Source organism: Xiphias gladius, chromosome 24 (genome assembly GCF_016859285.1).
Source record: "Xiphias gladius isolate SHS-SW01 ecotype Sanya breed wild chromosome 24, ASM1685928v1, whole genome shotgun sequence".
Lineage (NCBI taxonomy): Eukaryota > Metazoa > Chordata > Actinopteri > Istiophoriformes > Xiphiidae > Xiphias > Xiphias gladius.
In genome coordinates, this window is record NC_053423.1 from 7,911,230 (window position 1) to 7,934,593 (window position 23,364).

The 23,364-nt window shown below is 41.9% G+C and overlaps 2 protein-coding genes across 5 annotated transcripts in view; one reads left to right on the plus strand and one right to left on the minus strand.

Annotated features, from left to right (window-relative positions):
- kiaa1522 (KIAA1522 ortholog) overlaps positions 1-6,833 on the minus strand; it is a 36,876-nt gene extending 30,043 nt beyond the window's left edge. For 2 of the 4 annotated variants that reach the window (XM_040121586.1, XM_040121582.1), the window contains exons 1-2: positions 6,737-6,833; positions 5,670-6,131 (exon numbers count right to left, since the gene is read on the minus strand). In XM_040121586.1, the coding sequence (XP_039977520.1) occupies positions 5,670-5,901 (232 nt within the window). In that variant the 5' untranslated portion in view covers positions 5,902-6,131; positions 6,737-6,833. Of the gene's footprint in view, positions 1-5,669; positions 6,132-6,308; positions 6,400-6,736 lie in introns of those variants that run through there. The other 2 variants (XM_040121585.1, XM_040121583.1) reach the window with 2 other exon arrangements.
- Positions 6,834-18,697: 11,864 nt separating this feature from the next.
- sync (syncoilin, intermediate filament protein) lies at positions 18,698-23,306 on the plus strand. The gene is made up of 6 exons (XM_040121983.1): positions 18,698-18,855; positions 20,088-21,720; positions 21,816-22,030; positions 22,321-22,528; positions 22,709-22,833; positions 22,915-23,306. Exons 2-6 carry the CDS (start codon positions 20,152-20,154, stop codon positions 22,961-22,963), a joined length of 2,166 nt encoding a protein of 721 aa, XP_039977917.1. The 5' UTR covers positions 18,698-18,855; positions 20,088-20,151; the 3' UTR covers positions 22,964-23,306.
- The last annotated feature ends 58 nt before the right edge of the window (positions 23,307-23,364 follow it).

The window sequence follows — 23,364 nt, forward strand, 5'->3', positions numbered from 1 at the left end:
TACCTACAGTACAGATGACAAAACACTTGCTCATAAAAGATGATAGGGACAAACGGACCGTATGTGTCCATACTAGAGTGATTTTTCAGTAGGATCTACATTGTTTTTTGCTCTGCCTGTCTGTGTATGGGCAGTATCATCCTGATGGTCAAATTAAATCTGATTAACACAGAAATATGAACAGTCGGGGGTTATGACCTCAGTTCTTATTATGCTTTCCTACTCTTTCTAAGTTATCTCCATGTTCATTCTCCCACTCTGCTGCAACACATCTCTGCATACCACTCTACTATAAATCCTCACATTAAACGTGACCTGAAAGACGATGAATGTTTTCGCTCCGACATCACAGCCGGACCCTATTGTTACCTCACGGTACTGCGCCTCACAATGCCGTTGCCGGGGAGACGTTTACCTCACCAGTGTGGCTTTAGGTCTGCGGTGATGGATGAGGGTTTGGAGGTATCTGGTTACCCAGGTAAAATTACCTTGTTCATCAAAAGTGTGTGTGTTTGTGTGTGTGTGTGTGTGGGCGTGTATGTGTGAGAGTGGTGGATGATGTAGGCAGGGGACATTGTGTGGTTGCATTACTCTTTCACACTCCTCTTTCTTTGCCTTTCTTTGCCCTACACTCACTGCCCTCTGTAATAAAGTAGCCCTGAGTTGTGGCCTGTAGAAGAGTTGAGGCCGTATACAATGTTCTCTGTGTAATGAGATGCCGGCTCTTCAATTACTTTGCTAGGTCTGTAATCTGCATTACAGTTTGTGAATCTACACACCCTGACTGTGTTTTGTGATGTGGCAGCCACACACACACACACACACACACACACACACACACACACACACACACACACACACACACACACACACACACACACACACACACACACACACACACACACACACACACAAACCTATGCAGATAGAGAAAATTGAGCAAAGAATGGGATCCTTAACAAACAGATTGACAAGGCCTGCATTTGTTACTTATGTGGCCTCACACATGTAGAAAACAATGACTACACACACGCATACACAGGTGGAATCTGAGGGATTGCGCGAAATGACCTCACTGCTCAAACAGCCAGCCAAAGATGGGCTGTGTTGGACAAAGCAGGTAGTTGCAGTTGCAGTTGTAGTTTATATGCCCTTGTGTGTGTGGGGAGGTGATGTAATGAGTGCTGGCGCCGCCCTAAGCCAAGCGATATGACGTTGACACACACAAACAGAGACACCCTCTGACACAGGGTAGCACTTGGTCACACTGCCTCACACACAGCACTGCCACACACAACTATAAAGACATGCTGATTACACAGTAATAAGCAGTGAAGACCAACACACCCACACTGTTGCTGAATAGAGGATGTTAAGCGATCTGAGAGGCAAATAGAAAACAGTAATATGTGGTCATGAATAGGCAAGGACTGCAAAAACCTGAGGCAGAGAAAGAAAGATACGTGTTTGTGTGTGAGTTTGTGTGTGTGTGTGTGTGTGTGTGCGCGCGCACGTGCGCTCTGGAGTCGCTCTAATTAAAAAAGCATTGAGAGACTGTTCCCTAAGAGTCCTCTCAAGACTGAATGGAGCTTTGTGAGTCGTTGTAATCTCTCCTCTTCATCGCATAACTCTAGGCCCCGATCTGGCATCCAGGCATCCAGGCTGCCACGCACACACACACGCACGCAATCAGACCTTGACACACACACACATACACACACAAAAAATGCTCCAACACACAGCTCCCAGGAATTCAGCACATCAAAGAGTGTTATTTTTTTATAGGAGAGGAATCTTGGTAAAATATAGCTGGCAGTCGTTGCTGAACCACTGACTGCTGGATCGCAGAGGAGCAGATCTGAGCCAGTCATGCAGGGATGACACGGCCAATGTAAACCCGCCGAAATGACCTCACAGCAAAGACATTACAGTAAGAGGAACATGTAAGTAAACCATTAGGGGATAACACAAAGATGTGTACACTTGGCAATTTCATTTTAACTAAAAAGACAAAAGGGTTCAGAGGTATAAGAGGCTAAATAAGACTCCTCTTCACATGACTACACAGCTATCCTTTTGTTTGTAAATGGAGACAATGTCAAAGTAACTTGACCTTTACCATATGTACCTGTGCTCAGAGTATGTAGGACGGACAGTATTGTAAACCTATGTGGGTCTGAAATCAAATGATAAACAAAAACAAAAGCAGTATAGTCATATAGACCAAGCAGTTAGACAAGGGGAAGTTTGGGGGATGTGTGTGAGTACATGTAGGTGGCCGGAGATGTGAGTGTGTGTTTGTGTGTACAGCCTAATGTTTTGTCTTGTCAGGTTGGTAAAGTCACCCAGCAGGTTCACGAAGAATGAACTGCAGCAGCAAGAAGAAAATAAAGGTGCAATGCACCCATTATTTACTGGTGGGAAAACAGGCTTCCCTCACTTTCTCTGTTGGAGACAAAATGTCAAAGAAAACAAGACAATAAAGTGTCTAACAATTTGTTCACACACACACACACACACACACACACACACACACACACACACACACACACACACACACACACACACACACACACACACACACACACACACACACACTTCTTTTTGTTAGAGTAAGATGGGACTCCCAGGCTACAGACCTCCTGTCTATGTTGACAGCAGGTTAATTTTGACAAGATCCAATTGGTGATGTATGGCTGCATTTTGGAATATAGTGAGAATTAAGACAAAACAGGAGAGGGGTCCAGTCTACCTTTCACTTTCTGTTTTTCAGATTTCACTGATTTTCTTTCAAAAATAAAACTTTCAACTGATAGTAAACCCACCTGTAGTTATATTAGGACCCACCTATAGTCAATCAGAATCAGTCAACAGCCAAACTAGCAAAATACACTTACCAGATATTAAATACAAAATAAAGACAGAATTTATTTTTAAAAAATTATCTTGCTATAAACACCATTTAAAATACTGTAAAACAACTGGGGAATACAGTGAATGAGCAAAAACGTCAATCATCCTTGCACTATGTCTAGGTAGGTCCAGGACTTTTGAAGTTGCAACTCCTGAGGCCTGTAGTACAAAGCAAGTTCAATATACCCAGGATATCTTTACGTTATCTGGCTTCACTAACCCTTCCAAGTGAAATCAAACTAAGTGCTCACCCGACAGCGGTTGCCAACCCGGTAAGCCAACCCAGGTTTTCCTGAACATGTTCATATAAAAGGCGCGGTGTTTACAGCATATGACCAATCGCAAACATGAACAAGTCTACTGGCATTAGAGTGGCACATTTTACAAACGAAGGGAAAACTAGAACAAACTAACCAGGCTAAAAGCAGTCAAATGCAAGAAGGACGGCTTGCAAAAAAATTTAGTAATTCAACCAGTATCTTTTGTAGGATGACATCAGTATACAAAAGAACAATGAAATGGTTTTGACATTGCTTGCAGCCAACTGGAAAAAAAAGAAATGAAATGACGAAGATGCTAGGGGGCCCCGCTACACAGGAGTACACTCCTGCTTAGGAGCTGGCCCTCTACAAGAATGAAGGCCGCTCAAATAAAAAATTGTCAGGTAAAGCCAATGGGGTTTACCGATCTCTGAACTCTGTTGCCGTCCCAAGAGACCTTCTCATTATCCACGCACTGAGCTCCACTGGATTTTCTACGAATGGCCATTTTCCAAGAGAATTGATTGGTCACTAGGTGGTGCTTACATATGCCTTCATGTGTTATCTCAAACATAACTTGCTCCGGAGCAGGTTAAGGTGCGACCTAAACTACCATGGCGATGTACCCTGGTAAGAAGTTAACCACTGTCGTAACCCTGAAAACCCAGGGTAAAACCTGAAGTTACCTGGCTACCCACAAATCCTGCCTCTTAGTACTGGGTTCTGGCACAGCTAGATGTCTTAGGGTTTATTTCTTGGACATGTTCGACCTTGGGCCTATTCAGTCTTAAAATGGGAAAATCACTGATACAAAATGCCAAAAATATGGTTCCCACACATTTTTACCAACAGCCTTTGACCACATTGTCAGCTGGGGAATTATTAGCCCTACTACTAGTTAAACTTTGGTTTCAAAGTCACTGTCTGTTATCCAATGTTCATAGTTCTCCATAGACCTTACAAAACCACAATGTAAGGCATAAGAAAGGATCATGGAAGTCCCTTTTAGGCGGAATGAGCAGAAAACCACAAAGGAAACCAGCCAAAAAAGGTCTGAAAAGACTGTGAATCTGGATTTCCAAGAGTTGTTGGATAGTTACTACAGTAACACACACACATGCACACACATACAATAACAGAAGAGAAAGGGATGGCTTTAGAGGTGGAACAAAAACAGGAAATGGGGACTGTGGCTAATCTCTGTGCTGCCGACCAAGCAAACGCATCAGTAAACAGAAAAAGGGGATTAGACCCCTGCGTCAGTCTACGTGTGTGTATGTGCATGTCACTATTTCTAGGTTATAAATGTACAGACTGATGTCCTGACAATAACTAAGTCTCTCTTAACCTTCCATCTTAATCCAAAAGTCAACACATTTCTCTGAAACATCATGACCTTACAGTCGGTGATCATGACAGACAAAACAAGACAGAATTGCACAGCAGAGTTGTCAAACAAACAAACCATGGCTTCAAAACACTAATCCTCATCTAACCTGAACCTTGACAAGTAATCCATCCTGACAGAACTTGCCCCGCTTATTAGAGACAAAAACAGAAACTCTGACTGATATCAGGCTGATTTTCTGTAGATGATGCTTTCTTTTTTATTTGAGAGCAACTGTGGTGACAGAGAGACAATAACCTTGGTAGTTTTACTAATGAACAGAATACATTTCCTGGTTTGAAAATGGCTAGCAGTTTAATGAAATTATATTAAGTTTATGTTACATCTCAAGTTTTTCTTTTTAAAAACCTGCACTAATAGATATTTTGGCCACCTGGGCACAGCACAACAAGCTGTGAACAAAGCACTGACATATTATTAGTTCAGTTGTTATGGCAAATGTATAAACTAAAACTGTGAACATCCACCAGACAAGGGGCAACATTAGTATAAACTTGGAGTTGTGTTTCTGGCCACCTGCTGAATTTGAGCTCCTTTTTGCTCCTTTTGGCTCTGTTTACGTCTCCACCATCACATGAGGGAAATATCCGGCTGTTTGGCTGCTAAATGCTCCTCTGTGCTCGCCAGCTGGTCGCTAACTTTGTCTGTCTGCTGTTTGGTTCTGGGTAAGTTGCGTGCAGCGACTTTTTTTCAGCTGCCTGCTGTGGCTAAAAATGGGTTTCATGAAAGCAGTGAGAGTGAACCAAAACAGTAAAGTTAACAATAAAACACTCCACATAGCCGGGGGTCCATTGTTAATGTAAGAATATTTTTCGTGCAGCAATAATGATATCACAGATTAACTATCTAATTTTATATTTTCAGATTTATACTTAAAACATGCTTTTTTTGTGTCCATGAATACAATCTAAAAAATAAAATCCATTTACATTTCTGTCATTAGCTGCCATTTAATCTCATTTCACACACTCAACTTTCAATGACCCTTTGATGGTCAAAGAATATTGTAAACGTGCAAAGGTCTTGACATTTTAAGTCTTTTATGTTAGTCAGGATGTCAGATTCTTCTTGTCTAGTATACGACTCACCTTTTGCAGGGTCATGATTGTGAATTCCCAGTTTGACATCTGTCACACCAGTACCAGTTCGGTTCAGTCCATTGCCGATGTTCTTCTTTCTCCGGCTCCCCTTTAACCAGCTGAAGGCCTGCCCCAGGGAGCTGCCCGGCTTCCTCTGCCCACGCTGAGCCCTTGCCTCTCGGGCTAAGATCTCAGTGATGTCCCTGGGCACCAGGTCACCTGTAGACCTCCTCCGGGACATCCTGGAGGTTGGTCCTGGGAGCTAAGGCCTGGTAACTCCACTTAAATCAGTGTGTCTTCGGTCGGAAATAGGATCTTAAATCTCCCCTCCTTTTCAGGGTTTGATGAACCCCTCTGTCCCTCTTTGGCCTCGCTCAGTGTCTCTGTTTTTCCTGTCTGTCACCACCTGGGACAACAATGAGATCAGCAGAATGAGAGAGACAGGGTGAGATGGAAAGAGAGAAAAAAAGGCTGAAAAAGAAAGCCAGAGGGAGGACAGATTAACATGAGAAAGCAAGAACCAGACTTTGAAAAGAGTAGATTATTTAGAATAGGAAGATTAATTGGAATATGTCAAATCACATAGGATTATTACAAAATATAAAGGTAAAAATGGTGAAAAATGGTGAGGATAAAAAGAAAATTTACCAGTCTGACTGTTAACAATGTATCAAGACCAAGAGCATTTCAACATTGTCCTACTAAAGTTTTCCCTTCACTTGTACGCCCCCACTCTCCCTCTTCCTATTCTCTCATTTTTGTGTTTGCAGAGGAGAAGCCCCAGGGAGGGGAGCTGGACCTCTATGTACGTGTGTGTGTGTGTGTGTGTGTGTGCATGCATGTGTGACATGTGGTTCACATCAGCAGAAACGTGTGTATGGGTGAGTTGGAGAGGAGAAAGAAGCTTAATACAATAAAATTTGACGGGGAAAATACTTTGAATGCATACTTTTTACTTTATAAAGACATACATACAAAGGACCCAGATGAAAACATGCAATTCCTCTACATATTGTCACATTAACAAACAATGCACAATATGAGCTGTGAAATGGTCAGACATGCATACAACTTACTCAGCGAACGTGCTGCCGTCTCCTCCGCTCCCCTCTTTTCTCTCAGCCTACGAACAGCCTTGCGGAGCATGTGTGTATGCATGTGTGTGCGTATGTGTGTTTAGCAGAGTGAATGAAGCTCCATGCTCTCTGAACAGTCAGTCCCTCCCTCTGTGTTAGAGCCAGCCTCTCCTCCCATCTCTCACTGTGCTGTTAGGAATTGCACACTCCATTCCAGTGCTGGCTGCTTCTCCTCACACTCTAAACAGCTGGGACTTAGTATTTCAGCTTCAGTGTTGAGTCCTTTACTTGAAATGCACAGGACATTAGTAGTTCCTTGTCATGCAGTTGGCTTTCGTTTTGCACTTTCTCCTAGCCTCCTTTCCGGGGATCAGGTGCAGTCATCCCAGTCTCCCTCAGGAGGGGAACTACTGGGTCACGAATCATCATGGCAACTAGGAAAGAAAAATACACACCTTGGATCAGTGTATCCATATTATGAGACAATACGAGACAACAGGCCTGGCGTTATTCTAGTGTAGTTTTCTCTTGAAGAAAAAAAAAAGATATTAAAAAAGAAATCTGATGACAAAGTTCCCAGGGAAACTACTACACAGTCCAGTGTTAAAAGGTGGTCTGGCAAAGGTGAAAAGGTTCAGCTATTTTTGCAGATAAAAGGGAGTGGTTCTTTCCTGTCACTGTGCAACCAGGTGGAAACCCGATACCCCTTGTCAAAAATTATACACGCGCAAACTTAGGCAGGTAGGGCGAGAAACCAGGGGCCAGTGACCTTTAAGTCTTGCCCAGTTGTACTCAATGTCAACATAGAAGCTCTGCCACTGAAATCTGAAGTTAATTTAAAATGTCATTGTGATATTGTGATGGGGACAGGACAAGCTTGCATCACTGTGTATAATGTGTGTGTGTGTGTGTGTGTGTGTGTGTGTGTGTGTGTGTGTACACTTGTACTTCTATCTTTCTCACATCTTTAAAAGGCTGTTTGAGGGTTATGACTTGGTTTTAGGGTTCAGCTTAGAATTAAGTTTAGGTTAGGGTTAGGCATTTGGTTGTGATGGTTGAGGTTAAGGCAAGGGGCTAGGGATGTCCTCACAAAGATAGAAGTACAAGTGTGTGTGGGTGGGTGGTAGGAGAAACTTGACAGAAGTGGGTGGAGTTGATATATGTGTATTTGTGTCGTAGGACTAGCTCATCTGGTTTGAATGTGGGGGGGACCACTGGGGAAGGGAAGGGGAACCAGGAGGACAGGAGGGGGAGGAGGAGTCATAGCCTTGAGGGAGCAGACTGAGACACACCTGTGACTACAGTCTACAATACAATTTGTCAATTAGCAACAAGAGCCTTCATTCAGCTTGTGGTATATTCTATGCTAATGGAACAGCACATTATTTTGTAATAATTGTTATATCTCTACCCAAAGAATGTAGACAGAACATATATGTTATTGTTAAGCAATTAACCACTTTCAGTAACTAAACTGTCAAAAAAAAGCCACCTCCAAACCTCTTGTAGCCCCAAACACAAACAAACAGCATCATGGGAGTACGTCTGTTAATCCAAGCAGAGATCCAACAGAAGTACCACTGGAGAAGTAAAACACCCCCATGCAAAATGCAGGCATGATAATAATAATAATAATGTGTTGTATTTTACTTTGTTAGCTCAAGCTCTAGTTTTTAGCTTTAATAAACACAATAAAAAGCAATAAAAACCCCAGAAAGCACCTGGCTTAACGTCACCCGGCAATAGTTGTTACGAGAGACAAGAAGTTTTTAAACTCACGCCATATATCCAGTTGGTCCAGAGATTGAAATCAGTGACTACCCCAGTCACAATGCTCATCTATTCTCTCAGCTGTGGCCACTATTGATTCTTGATAAGTAGAAAGTCATTTTCAACCATAAAGTCATAGGTACCATTTTTGTTATAAGATATATTATCTAACTCTTGTGCTGTCACATTTACAAGGTCTGCCTCATCTACAGTCTTCTTCATTTAGCTCCTGACATGAGGCAGACAAATTACCTGTCTGCTGGGATTCCTGGGCTATTTCTGGCATAGGACCTAAGGATAGGTCCTATGATAGGTCGGCCAGAGTTTCGAAAAAAACATATGACTCTTATGCTGCAACTTTAATGGCCTTCATCCCTCAAGTACATCATATACTGTCAGTGCTACTCCGCAGCCTCTTGCTCTATGTTAAGAGCAAACATGATGAAAAATCACAATCCTTTTCAGCAAAGGGTGAATCAATACACGGGGAGCGAATTTGCTTAATACACTAAATATTGTGTCGAATTGAGATCATGTGCCAGATTGCCTTTATCACCCCAAGATTTAAAAGTTAACTTGCTTTTCCCCCAAAAAAAGTCTGACCTGTTGCACAGCTACAAATGTGAGATGATTCCTGATGTCTCTGTGTGTGATGAGGTTGTGCCTAGTTGTGTGTGTGTGTGTGTGTGTGTGTGTGTGTGTGTGTGTGTGTGTGCATGTGTGAGTTTGGGGAATCCATACTGTATGCGTGTACTGGTTTGTTGGGAGGGGTTGAAATGACTCATAGTTTAGTTCACTCATGCCGAACATATTGAAATGTTTTAATGTTTCCATGGCGATACAATAGAAAACAGCCACCCTCAGTATGTCTGCGAGGGAGCTGGTACAAAATCATTAACCGCCAGAACACTATGAGCCTACTGGGGAATGTATCACCAATCCTCCCTTACTCTGATTCTTCTGTTTCTCTCCTTCTTCATCTCTTCTTTTCTAGCTCAACTGCTGTAGCTACATTTACCGGCTAAGTTTACATGCACAACCTTAACCTTTTCCAAGCCTTCCTGCTAGAGAGAAGATCACACAGAATCTGTTATGGAAATGTTAATACTTGTGTTTTGAAGGAAGATGGTCTGTAAACCACTTCAGATAGTTGTAGAATAAGCTACATTATAAGGCAAGGGGACTTCTGACCAAGTTTTGGAATCCATTTCCTATGTAGCTGCAACAAACTTAATTGTATATCATTAGTGGAGCAATACAGACAATCTGGGATTATGTTTATTTATAGATACATGATTACAGAGATATGCCTGATCTTGTTATGTATAAATAATAAATATTGCAGAAAATGAGGCAGTATCTTGAATACCGTCTGCATATAAAACATAACCACTGTCCAAAACAAGTTCAAACTGTCTGAGGACAAATCCTTAGTGTAGCGTGTCAGCGTTCTCACATTTGCAATTTAGCAATAGACACAATATACAGCTGATTGGAGTTAATTAGTTTTGCACGTATTTGGTCATAAAGGCATTTGACAAAATTAGCACGTTGACCTATTGAAAGCAGTAGCAAAAGTTAAACAAAGTTATTCCAATTCATCCGGTGGGGATCATGAATGTATGTGCCAAAATGCATGACAATCATCCAGTAGCTGTCGAGACATTTCACTCAAAACCACTAGTGTCAAGCAGCTAGTGGCGCTGGAGGAAAGGTCAGGGGATCAGTAAAGTCATTCAGATTCATCCCCTGAGGACCATGAATGTCTGGACAAACTTTATGACAATCCATCCAATAGTTGTTGAAAGTGATGGACTGACATAGCCACCCCACGCTGCTATCATGGCTAAAAATGAACATACATCTTCACATGCATCACATGCATGAAAAACTCACATACTGCACTGAAGCAGTCATGCTCACGGATTTATAACATTGCTCACAAGGTCTAATGCAACCTGAAATTAAGAGATAGTAACCTCAAGTATAACACACTAAAAGCTCAGTGGTTCCCAGATATTGAAGATGTTTTTTAATTTAATATTATAATATCTGCACCAATGTAATGCAGTGTAAGAATAAAGCTAACATAAGGGATCAAACAATCTGCTGCAGCAGTTGGAGGCTACGACTGTCAAGTCACACAGTACCATAAACAGAGCAATAAAACAGTAACGACAGCAACACAGACTCTCTGTCAGTGGCTTCTGTGTGTATGTGTGTGTGGTAGATTTTGACTGAAAGGAGGCTGCAGGCAGGAAATCCATACTGCCGGTTGGGATAAGCCCAGCTCTCTCGGACCAGCATTATCATTCCCGACCTGCCTTTGTCCTGTGACAGACGCATTCTTTCTGCACCGACTACTTCTCTCTGTCCATTTCTTGAACAAAAGCATACAACACTGAAACTACATCAAAAAATACCAAAACAGGACTCAACCGCAGTAATCTGCTGTTTTGTTCCATCACCTATTTAACACGAGTGTTAAATGTTGACTCTTTAGAAATGTGTTTCTAAGAACCAATGAGTAATCAAAAGCACTCAAAAAGAGCAAAACTCCAAAATTACATTCCACTGTCCACTATTTATAACATCAACCAACTGAGAAGATGGGAGGGATGGAAAGGGAGGTGAGAGAGGAAGAGAAATCAGGGCAGAGAAAACAGCGTGGCATGTAATAATAGTTTTAGAGAAGAGGGAGAGGTTCCAGGTTGATACTCAGCTGTGACACACACAGAGGGGAATCCTCTGTGCAACACAGACAGCTTTGTCTCACCAGCCTACGACTAGAATAGATGTTAGAGTATCTGTTGGCAGTGAGTTCTGGTTAGTTCTGGTTGAAAAAGGGGTATGCAAAGAGGGATGAACAACAGTATGAACCCAAGTAGTTCAAGGGTGAAAAAGTGCAAAGAAAAAGAAGGAGGTAAAAACAATCCTCTGACGCCTACTGCACTCCAGTTTTCCCTGTCCAGGCATGTTAATGCCCTTCCTCCTGAATGCGGCCACTCACGGTCCCTACCACATTCTTCTGACCTGCCTCGAACAGACACACATAAAGCCTAGGTTATGGGGTTGTAAGAGCAGTAGGAGGTGTCCATTTCATTGCCTTCGTGATAAAAAGGAAGGAAGTAGAACAAATTTTGTTGAGTCACGTCTCTGGTGAGTGGCTTAGGTTACATGCGGAGGAGAGGAAAGAAAAAATATGGGTTGAAACTGCAGAAAATTAAGATACAAGAGTTGGCTGTTGTCTGTTTTATGGCGCCTCTAGGGAACAATTTTGTCTAAGAGCCATATAACAGAGACAATAAGGCCAAAGGAGGGTCATTTTCTTAGTAGCTGTTAGTTCTAACCCAAAATAAGCAAAATATCCTCGAAACACTGCAGTTTTTCTTACTCTAAACACTATCTATCACTCCTAAGGACAGATGTGAAACTCATCTTCTGGAAATACATTGCCATTTCAGGCACACAAATGACACAAAATACTCATTATCCACAAATAATGTAGTATGCATTGCCATTATGTAAACTATGATGACTGCTGTCCCTAATGACATCTTCTTGACCTTCTTGACAGTGATATGACAACTGCTGCTTTGAATCTGCCTCTAAACACACATCTGTATCAGCTGCAGTGCTTTGAAGTAAAAGCCGTGTAATGAAAAGACTGGAGAGACTGAACTGCAGTGTTGACCCTAGATCAGTGTTTCTATCTGGCTGATACTATCAGACAGATAGGGGAGAAGGAGGAGAAGGAGGTCGGTGGGGATCTCCGTGTGTGTAACCCTGGCACAGATCAGCTTTGTGACCCGTAAGCCGTTCGTCAAATTTTAGTGGCTAATCAAGTGTTTGCCTTTGCCTGGACAAGTTGAAGCTGGCCTGTTGATGGGGCTTGCTTTAGGCTGACTTGACCCTTCCTGGACATACATAAACAGACAAAAATTAAACAAAGGGGAACTGTAAAATGTTACGAATGGCCCATGACCAGCTACACTGCTCCTTGTGTTTTTACTGAAAGATGAAACAATAAAAAACAGTCAGAGCAAACATACAAAGCCCTCTGTGTCTGATGTTAAGGGGACACTGTCTTCACAGTGGAAACTCAAGTATTTCTCAGAATCCAGGAGTGATCCGAGCCAAAGCACATTGGCTGCGTACAGAGCCGTCTGGCTAGCAATTCATACACACATGAAGATACGCAAGCAGACTCACACAATTCACTCAAATAAAAATAAAATAAGAAATATTTCAGCTTAGATTCCAAATCATTTTGATCAAGAAAAACCTTTTTTTTTTTTTTTGCATTTTCTTGGACTCAGGTGTGCAGTTGTTTTTTTTGTGTGCCTTTTTTAGCAATTCTGTCCACTTTACCTTTGGTTGTAAGCATGTTTTGCTAACTTAACTGACTAAAACTAATCCAAGCCAAGGTCTATACCCCTACTTCATATAACATTCATCACATAAACCTCTTTCTTGTCTTGTGAAAATATTTGTTCCCCTTGATTAACTTTATATTTATCTATTTTTATTCATCTTGTAATGTACTTTTTGTATAACTATTAAACACTATCTAGATTACTACTCTGCACGTAACATCAGTCAACAAAAACAATATTTGCTAATGTAAAAATAAATGTATACATAGAAAATATGGTTGTGTTAAGCTCCATATACATCTATATACATCCCATTATGCAACATAGGGGTGTTTCAGGTAAAAAAACAACAACGACAATAAAAACAAAACATTATTCATGTTATCATAAGGCTGAAATGCTCCTTAAAAACATGACATGAATTATTTTACAGCAGGAATTCCTGAGAGGGTGTGGTCGCTGCTGGGTTGTTTGGGACTGGACAAAAACAGGGCACAGCTTTCCATCCATCCATCCATCCATCCATCCATCCACCTATCCCTCTTTCTGTCTTTCTATGTCTCTCCCTCTCTCCATTTGCAGAGGAACTATCTGTTTTCATTCTCTCCAGGGGGTCGTTTAAATGAGGCACTGACGTCACAGTCAGGAAACTTGAGGTGACCTCTGTCGAATCTGTACTAAAATAACAGGATTGGCAACATCTAATTAAGAGAGCTGAAAACAGTGGTGATCTCTCAGGTTAAACAATTTCTGAAAACATCAGGGAATAGGAGCATACAGTGTTTGTGCAGTTTTTGGGAGTGTTAAAGAATGTATGTTAACTTTTGAAAAGTAATAAAACTTACTTTATTGCAAGTAGCCATCCAAGTATTTACTCTACATGGTTCTATCATAAATTGTATCACTTACTAGCGTCAGTGGCACCACTAAGAGCTGGGTGAGCCAGAGGAATGCTACAATTCATACCGACATAGTGTGGTGGATGATGTGTTGGTGTACTTTCGGTGAGATCCACAAATACTACAGCTGAAACAAGACTAAGAGTCTACAGCCATGCTAGCAGCTCTGTGGGGCTGTACTTGAGCAAAATGCTAACAGATCTTTGTTTGCAGAGGTTGATTAGAATGTACTTAGTTTTGCAGGTATTTGGTCATAAAGTAAGTGTTTGATAGATTTAAATTTTGACCTGATCATGGTGCTAAATGAAAAGTTAAGGGATCACCGAGGTGATTAAAGTTCCAAAACTTCTTATCAGCTGAATGACCTTGTTGAGAGAAATAATATAGACCTTCAACAAATGCTAACATTACATACAAGCTTGTACACGCAGCTTCACATGCACAGGAACAGCCTGTTCAAAACTTAAAAAAACACCTAACTCCCAATTTAAATCAAAGGTCCCTATTTATCGAGTCTTTGGTTAAAGATTTACAGATCAGTGTTCAGTATCTCCTTATTGTTTAACTGTTGACACTGATCGTACCCATAACTACAGACCCTACAGTACGGACCTCACTGAGCGGGCATGTGCGCACGTCGCTGTCAGCTCGTCTCATCTTCCCATATCAGCTGTTCTCATCTGCAGCGCCCCTTCATGGGAACTGGTTGTGACTGTGCAACAGTATAAAGGTGATACGCCAAACAATAAAAGATTGTTAGAAAAGGCTGACGCAATATTAAAAAGCATGGGCTCTGTCCCAGCACTTTAAAATGAGGGCTATGTTCAAAACACCCACTCGGCAGCTACAGCTTGTTCCCTGTGTCTTTTTAAGGGTAAGCGTGTCTGTCATCTTTAAATGGAGGAAACATACTTAATCCAGAACTGTGGAAAAACACAGTAAAGGAGGACATGGGCCCCCTACTTCATTATATTAAGTGATCCCTTAAGACTGTGAAAAGCCAGCTGGTACAAACACTGGGTGGCTGTTGACAGTAAGAAGATGGCGGCTGACAATTATGTAGCAGAGGCACTCTCTTTAAATAAACACCAGATAAGGTCACTGTCATTAAAACACACTTAGCCATAGTGAGACAATGCTGTATGGGGCACGTTGTGACAGACAGCAGGGAACAACAAAGTGAGAAAACAGAAGTTCAGAGTTTGGAAAAGTGGGCTTGTTATCAGATGGTCGCAATTCGAAAAATCCCCTGACCAGCTGAGAGAATGTGCCTGGGGAAACTGAATGAGCGACATTGTCTTCTATCTCAATAAACAGTTGTCAAGGTGTCCTTGAGCAAGGCATTTTATCTCTTATCTCAGCAGTAGAAGACTGCTTGTATTGGGAGACACTGGTGTGAAAGTGAGATTATGAGGAAAGACTGTGATTGAACTGGCATCCATGCTCCTCTGACTTCCTGTAACGAAAAATGTTTACTGCTACCTAATGTCAACTGATGTACCTGTATCCTAACGTACAAGAGGAGCAATTAATGTATGATTTAAATGTCAGACAAACTTCTTCTTAAGAGTTTTTCCTCTATAGCAAATAGAGTGACATCCGAAGACAGTGTCTGTATTATGAACTTTATTTTTGAACATGTACCTGCATAAATATATACATGTACAGAAGTTTTGTGTGATGCCATAAATAAATACTGTTAAGCTTCTCCTAATCACTGAATGTTTTGGTGGCCTGTTTTACAGGTGGTGCTGATGTTCCCACGGATGCACAGCACATATCTGGATTGTTAAAGTCTCGATACTTTTTCTTTCTGGCATTTTTGAACATTTCACAGTTTGTGAAAGTGCTCCTCTGAATACTTGTTTCCATTAGTACGGATTACCAAATGCACTTTTAATGCATCTATAAAAAACAATGCAGGTCAGATTCAGACAAAAACGTCTGCTATTATTTTGGCCGTACATACGGCTGCTGGATTGTATATCAGACGGAAGATGTGCAGTCATTTTTTCCCCTCAAAAATACATAGCCAAAACCACGACACTTGTTGAGCTACCAGTGTACATATGGTGGTTTGTTTGGGTTTAGGTGTGTGCTATGTTATGAACTATTATTTATTACTGGTAATATTTAGCAGCAATTTCTTAACCTTCTTTTATTTCAAAATCACACCTTAAACCCCTGAAGGGCTGAATGTGGTGAGACCATCTAAAGTGAATAAAAACATGAGTACAGCCAAAATGGAACCACCTATATGGGACACTTTCTGAGGAAACTGGATTCTTTTCCCTAAACTATTCTTGGAGAAATGTTTTTAAAGCAGACGATGGTGTATATGCAAATTTTGTTTTGAATGGGATGTACATTCTGAAGAGGTACTTAATTTGTTGAACAGTCAACACAGATGTTGGAAAATACATAAAATCAGATGATCTCCAAGAAGCTTAACTGATCTCATAACAAATTTTAGGCAATAATGCACTGCATACTGATCTGCATTGGTGGTCCTACACCAAAGTCCCATTGTGAGCCAAGAAATATTGTACTGCCTGCTACGAATGGCAGAAATGGTTACAAATATGAACAATATGAACTTCAGAAACCCTGTAAGTTTCATACCTCCACAATTTATCAAGGTCCTCTGGCTACAGAAAAGGTCCAGCTTTCTCTGGACATCAACGCCTTACTGCTGTTTATGAGACAGTATACGGGACAGAAAAGGAACGAGAAACAGGAGGAAGAGGAGGACACAATGACAGGATGTTCTGGTGAGTTTGGGCAGTACTGGAGATTGGAGCAGATAGTAACAGACTAGTCCAAATGAACGTCCAGCATATGGTCTATCTCAGCGACATTCAGTCCTCAACCACAACAACCGTTAAATATTTGGTTTTCCCCTTTTTCCTGCTCTACACCCACGCAGACACACTGATGATCTCTCCATCCTCTCCCAAGGAAATGACAGAAAAGAGACAAAGAAGAACATAAAGATGACGATAAGTGAGGGAGAGTCTCTCTCTAGATCCAAGTGGCTGTGTAGGTGTGCACAACAGTGTTAAACTGTTGAAACAGATGATCCCTGGACATAACGTCATGTAAATTGCTGTCTCTATCCAAAAGCCTAGACTTGCCAAAACATAGAGTCACAGTGGTCAACAAGAGTGAATTTGTTAAACATTACATCTTTTCTTGAGCACAAGGGACGAAATCTTTTCATGGAAACACTGAATCAGAATCTCAAAGGAATGACAGTCACTATTTTAAAGGGTGTTAACTGCAAATAATAGCATATTTTGTTAAAAAAAAAAAGTTTCATGGAAATACTCTGAAGTGAGATTTGTAATAAATACATTTTGGATAGTTTTGTTCATTTTATAGCACAAACAGGCTAAACAGTGGTCCATCATTCTCTTACTAAATAACAAGAAAGACAACCGCAGAAAAAAAGAGTTCAAAATTATCCACAGCATTAAGGTAAACTTGTATAATGTCTGTCCTTTAAAACTAGATAATACTAGTGGTATAATATTAGTGCTTTAATTCTGTATTTACAGACGTGACTTTTAAATTGATGGCTGTATTCATACAAAGAAAATCCAGCAAAAAGACTGGGCAGAGAGAAACTGTGTCTGGACAAAACTGGGTCCTCAAAGTTAGGATCAGCATTTCCTTTTGTTACCCTTATGACAGGAGTTAAAGTGAGACGATGGAGCCATCTAGTGGTGTCTGTTGTATTGTTACCTGTGCCAAGGAGGTTATGTTTTCACTCATGTCTGTTTGCTGGTTTGTTTATGAAGCTGTGGATCCAGGAATTTTTTAGGACTTTCCTTAACATTGCGAGATAGGGCCTTTTTCGCCACGGTGGAGGTATGCGCCATTCCGAGTGCCTGTGTATTTTTTTATGTATTGAGAAATATTCAAAAATAATGTGTAAAATCATCATTTGGGGTAAAAATAATAAAAACATGTATCGTCTTTGCAGCTCAAGATACAGGTCACACTGAACTCTGCTTTTCCTCAACATTTCACCATCTCCATCGTCTCCTCTTTTGTTCCTGGAACCTTTTCCCTTTCATCTACATCCACCACATCTTTTCATGTCTTCTACAGCTCTATCTCGTCCCCTGTTCCCTCACCTCAGACTACAGAGGAGGACCACCTGTCCACTAGCCCATTATTGGGGTCAGAAGTTTAGGTGAAAAGCAACCCTCCCGTGGGAAGTGGCCAGAAAAGTACAGGGAGCTATTTAAAGACTTCTCGATAATGAGGAAGCACGGGTGGAATCCTGGAGCCATGGTCTCTTTCATCATAAACACAAACAAACACACACACACACACACACACACACACACACACACACACACACACACACACACACACACACACACACACACACACACACACACACCGTAAACCCCCAACAGAGATCCACCTGTCAACAGCCATAATAGAAGGTCCCAGCCTTTACGGGAGTAAAAACTATGCTGTCTGAGATGCTGTCTGTGTGCTACAAGGTCTACTGGTGCAAAATGTGATGATCCTACTGAGCTTTTCTTGAAACTAATGAGACATTCAGTATTGAAATAAAGCAGATTGCCCCATACTAGATATATCATAACGATGGCTCAAGAAAATAAAGTTCTGACACTAAAAAACATGTATCTTTTAATCTCTCTAACAAATGTAATGTTAAACAAACTAGTTATAAACTACGTATGGCTGTCAGGTGTGAGGTCTAATTCTTAGAGGTCTATTTTGGCAAATCCTTTATCTCTCTCGGGTTAATACGGCCTGCTGTGGCTCCTCTCTCTCCCTGCCCAATGTTTATTAATAAACCTAAACAGATTTGAGGTAGCCATGGTCACACATAGCAGTGCACTGACAGATAGAGAGGAGGCTGGGTCAACCGTCTTTACTCCCCTTCTTGTCTCAGTCCATCTGCTCGCACTGCTCCCGCTCATTCTTTGCTGCTCCCTTTGCTGTTTTGTCGTTTGAACCACGGCTCCTTTCGGACAAATTCATCCTGAGGATACAGCACAAGGACAGAGGAAACAGGGATATACGTTGAGAAGTAAGTTCAATTATATTTGATGTTGACATATGGTAGTTTGTGTTAATGATACTGATCAAATTTGAATAAAAACTCCTGAAAACAATTCTGACACTGATCACTCATGTAGCTCCTAGCTTTCAAACAACTACCTCTGTGTATGACTAATTAAAAGCAATTTAAAAAAACTAAAGCCAAGTCAGATACAGCATCAAAGACACGTGTTTTTAGATTTTGTTGTTGTTCTTGCCTAGTTGAAGAAGAAAAGTTTGTGTTTAGAATGGTCAGCAAATATAAGCCAGTGCTGTATTTGGGTGGTGGAGGTCTAAAGGAATGTGCCTTGAGCCCACGCCTGTCCTGCAGAGAGACAGCTGGTCACTTTCATGTCTTCCCAAGGGTTTTGATCAGCTATGCACAACACTGTCCAGTCCTTGGGGCACTGGGGACACTTGTAAGAACAAACAACAGACAGAGCCAAAGAAAGAAGGGAGTTGTGGGTGCTATAGATTTTATTACATTATTTGCATTACCTGACCTAGTTTAATACAAAAGCTAGAGTTGCATCTGTAATCATGTTCGAGGAGGTTCTGGCCGGGAAATAGCAACTATCAAATGAATGTCACACTTGTCTTTCATGCCCTTTCTACATTACAAATCTCTGTGTGATGACACTATTGGGTCAATTTGATCAATTTACTCACAGGGAGTCTCTGGCCAGTCTTGGCTAACACCTCATAGGGTGAAATTACAGCTGCATTATTCCCCAGGGGAGACTGCAGATGCTCATCCATCGGCACCATGACATGTTATGATAATCTGCTTTCCAATGTAATTTGCTTAACGGCACTTGTCGGAGCTTTAGATGTAAACTGCTTGTATGTGTTTATATTAGTAGTGTTGAAGTGTTCGTGTGGACGTATGAGTAGGCTTGTTTGAGGTGTGTCTGACTATTGCCAAGCACAAAGTTAGTGCTCAGGGCATCTAGCCTAGGGGGACAGCTGCTGGTAGCGTACCTTCTGCTAAACTGGCCCTTGCCTTGTTCTACATGCCCTCAAGTGTTAATGACATCAGCATAGTTTACATGGAACTCTGGCCAACATATTAACCCAACTCTGACCTAACTCTGTCGACTTATCATCAGTGCAGGCCAGGCCTAGTATCTGTGACATGCAGCACGACTGCCAACATCTACAGCTATCACGTTTGATATGCATTAGCAAGGCTGTCTAATATATTTGTTTGCTTTTGTCAAGGGATGAGATGGTTCTGAAGGAGACTATCTACATCAAAAGAGGCTACAAGAATTAGGCTAAACCAATGGAGGACGTGGACGACAACATTTCATCAACTGAGTTCGAGCCTCTCTTCATCAAAGAGGATGGGGAACCAGACAGAACCCTCATGGAACAAAGAGAGTGCAACACGGCACAATCTGGACTCACCTTCACAGGAACACAGCTGAATCCATCATCTTTAATTAAGCCATACTTACAGGAGATGGATGACTTACTGAAGAGCTGTGAGGAGCTTACTGGTATTCCTTTTGGGTCTCGCTTCTCAGAAAGTTACACAGAAACAAGCATGAGCGAATCAATTCACGGTCAGAGCAAAGAGGAAGTTACAATGGAGAGCTACAGAGAAACAAGTATATCTCCCCAAGCATATCTTTCCACAAGCTATATTGACACACACATGGATGGGGCTGGAACGGAAGACCAGCCAGCACAAGGGCAGACGCAAGGCATGGGCACCATCATCAACAGGTGTGGAGTGACTGCAGAAGTTTCTCGCCAGACAGAAATGCCTATCACTTCAGCAGGCAACAAACTGAGTGAAACTATGGTGCAGTATGAGGGCCAGCTGCTGGGAATGTTGGCCATGCTGGAGAGCTGTATGGAAGAGACTGGGATGGACTTTGAGCCACAAGACTGGGCTACAGATGAAAGCCATGAATATGTACACATCAGTAAGAATCCTCATCTTTATAGGGGTACTACACTGGTGCCCATTCAGCAGGGGAGGCCAGAGAATTTGGGGACCCATCCAGTGCAATTAGAAACCTGGGCAGCTCAACATGCAGAGGGAGATAAAGTTTCCAAGGACAGCAGTAAAGGAGTGACAGTAGGATCAGCAACAAGTAGAAGCCAGCAGAATCCTTTGCTTGGCTTTAGCAACATGAGTGGCATCTCAATGGAAAGACTGGAAAGGTCAGGCACAACAGACCAGGGGGCTCTTGATCTACAGTTCAGGTTTTCAGGGCCATCAGAGCCATTAGATAACAACAAAAATGATCCAATGTACTGTGAAGGGACAACGACAAAATATATCTTTACTGAAGGCACAGAAAAGGACGGAGAAATTACTGGGACTGAAAAAGATGACACTGAAATGCCGGCTGAAGAGAGGCTAGAGCTCAAGATTGACATCATTGATCTGAGATCTGGCGTGAATAAATTAGGGGAGTTGGGGTCTCAGATGGAGGAGTGCATAGAGGAAGTACAGCAGTTAGAGAAGAGGAGGAAGGAGCTGCTGGCAGAGGTGCTGGAGTTGAGAGGGAACAAAAACAGAGAGGAGGCAGTGGGGGACAGTGAGGAGGAAGAAGTGACAGAAGAGCAGATTGACAGCAAAGTGGCGGAGCTGATGAATATACTAAAGAGTGAGGAAGAGTGGAGAAGGGAGGAGAGGAAGAGGGAGATACAGAGCCTCAGGGAGGAGAGAGCGGAGGAGGAGAGGAGGATGTGGAAGGTCAACCTGGAGAGACAGGGGCTGCAAGAGGAGCTCCGAAAGCTGAAAATGAGGCTCTTTGCCATGGCCAGGAACTGTACTCACAGTCAGGCTAACCTGAACAACCAGCGCCGTGAGGTGGAGCTGCTAAATAGAGAAGAGGTAAGAAAATCTACAAGAAGAGTCTTTATCTGTGCATTGCATTTCCAAGAAACCCCCCCCCCTCAGATAAAAACCTCTTTCTTCCCATGCTGCAGGAGAAGCTGCAGGCCCTGGTTCTACAGCTGACAGAAGAGGGCTTCCAGCTCAGGTCGGCACAACAACAACAGCTCTTAAAACTACAAGCAGAAGTTCATGCCCAGACCTCCAGTCAGACCTCCAACACCCAGGAGGAGCTGACCGAGTGCAGGAGGCACTCCTGTGGGGACATCCAGCAGTATTTGCAGGGTGGGCTGAGAGCCCTGGAGGACAGGTGCTGTCACTGTCTAGTACTGCTTTACACTCTTAACACATTTAGCATTTAGAGGCTGATTATACTAATCTTTTACAGCAAACCACAGATTGCAGTTTCAGCCATAAACAACAATTCCACTCTAGTAATTTAGTCCTGCTATGGCAAGAGTTGTGAACAAAAAATATGTAATGAGAGTTTGCCAGTGTTGTTTTTAATTTGGCTCTCTGCAATTGTCTACAGGTAATCTGTTGGTTATATTTCAGTTTTTGGTTAAAACTCATTAAACATTCAATGGTTGCCTTGGCCAGGTACGAACCCATTTTGCTGGCTTTGCTGAAGAGGAGAGAGGCAACAGCTGGAGCGCTTGTGAAAGCCAAAGAACAGGCCCAGGAGCTGAGGGCCCAGCTTGGACCCCTCAGGGAGGAGATCCAAAAGCTGAAGCTCCAGAGGGCTTTATTGGAGGAGAAACTCAAACTAATCCACATACATCGGAGAGAGGATGTGGGGCAGTACAGGGTGAGCAAGATGATGTGGAGAGGGGTGTTTAAAATGGGTAAGATGGAAAGAAAGGCAATAACATCTAAGGCAGAAGCAGCTGTTTTGGGGAGCTTGGGGAGCGGACAAACTGTCCCTCAATTGTACATTAGTATCAGTCATTTGATACTCAAAGCACTTAAGTTCTTACCATCATCACAGGAGACAGTGTACTGTCTGGAGGAGAGCAGCAGAGAACTGAAGACTGAGTTAAGGATTCAGAAGAAAAAAACCAAAGAGATAGAGGAGCTGAGAGACAGCCTTACCAAACAACTCCTCCTTTACAGGTAAGCTCTGTTGATCTTTTCTGTATCATACTTTTAAAAAGCTTACATGGAATAGCTCTAATAAAAACATTCTTCTTACAGGGCTGCCATTGAGGACCATAACAAGTGTGACCATGAGGCGAAAACATGATTGTTTTTAAAATCAATAACAAACCCGTGAACATAGTTCAGCGATAAAACTTATATTTATCTGTGACTGAGTGAACGCCAAGGGTCAATTAATGCACTTTACACACATTAAGAGACATGCCGTTTTTAAAACACATAAAACTAAGATTGACAAAGTTTTTCAGAACAGTCTGTAAAGGTGACCTAGACTGCTGCTTGTAGAAAGGTTTTTGTTATGAATAAAGGCTTTGCGATTCTTGTAATCTGAATACGACTGATGAGTTAACGTCTGAATCTGAAGAGCAGAGAAGGGTTCGTGTACTTATAAGGGCAACATGGATGAGAAACTAAACAGTGGGACGCAGAGTAATAGAGTGAGAATAAGATCAGGAGACAGGAGAGCACCAACACTTCACACCAGAC

Bases quoted from the DNA above. Each gene is read 5' to 3' on its own strand.
- sync (XM_040121983.1), top strand. From the start codon at position 20,152: ATGGAGGACGTGGACGACAACATTTCATCAACTGAGTTCGAGCCTCTC. The intron at 22,529-22,708 runs GTGAGCAAGATG...CCATCATCACAG, and splicing joins AGGATGTGGGGCAGTACAGG to GAGACAGTGTACTGTCTGGA. The intron at 22,834-22,914 runs GTAAGCTCTGTT...TTCTTCTTACAG, and splicing joins AAACAACTCCTCCTTTACAG to GGCTGCCATTGAGGACCATA.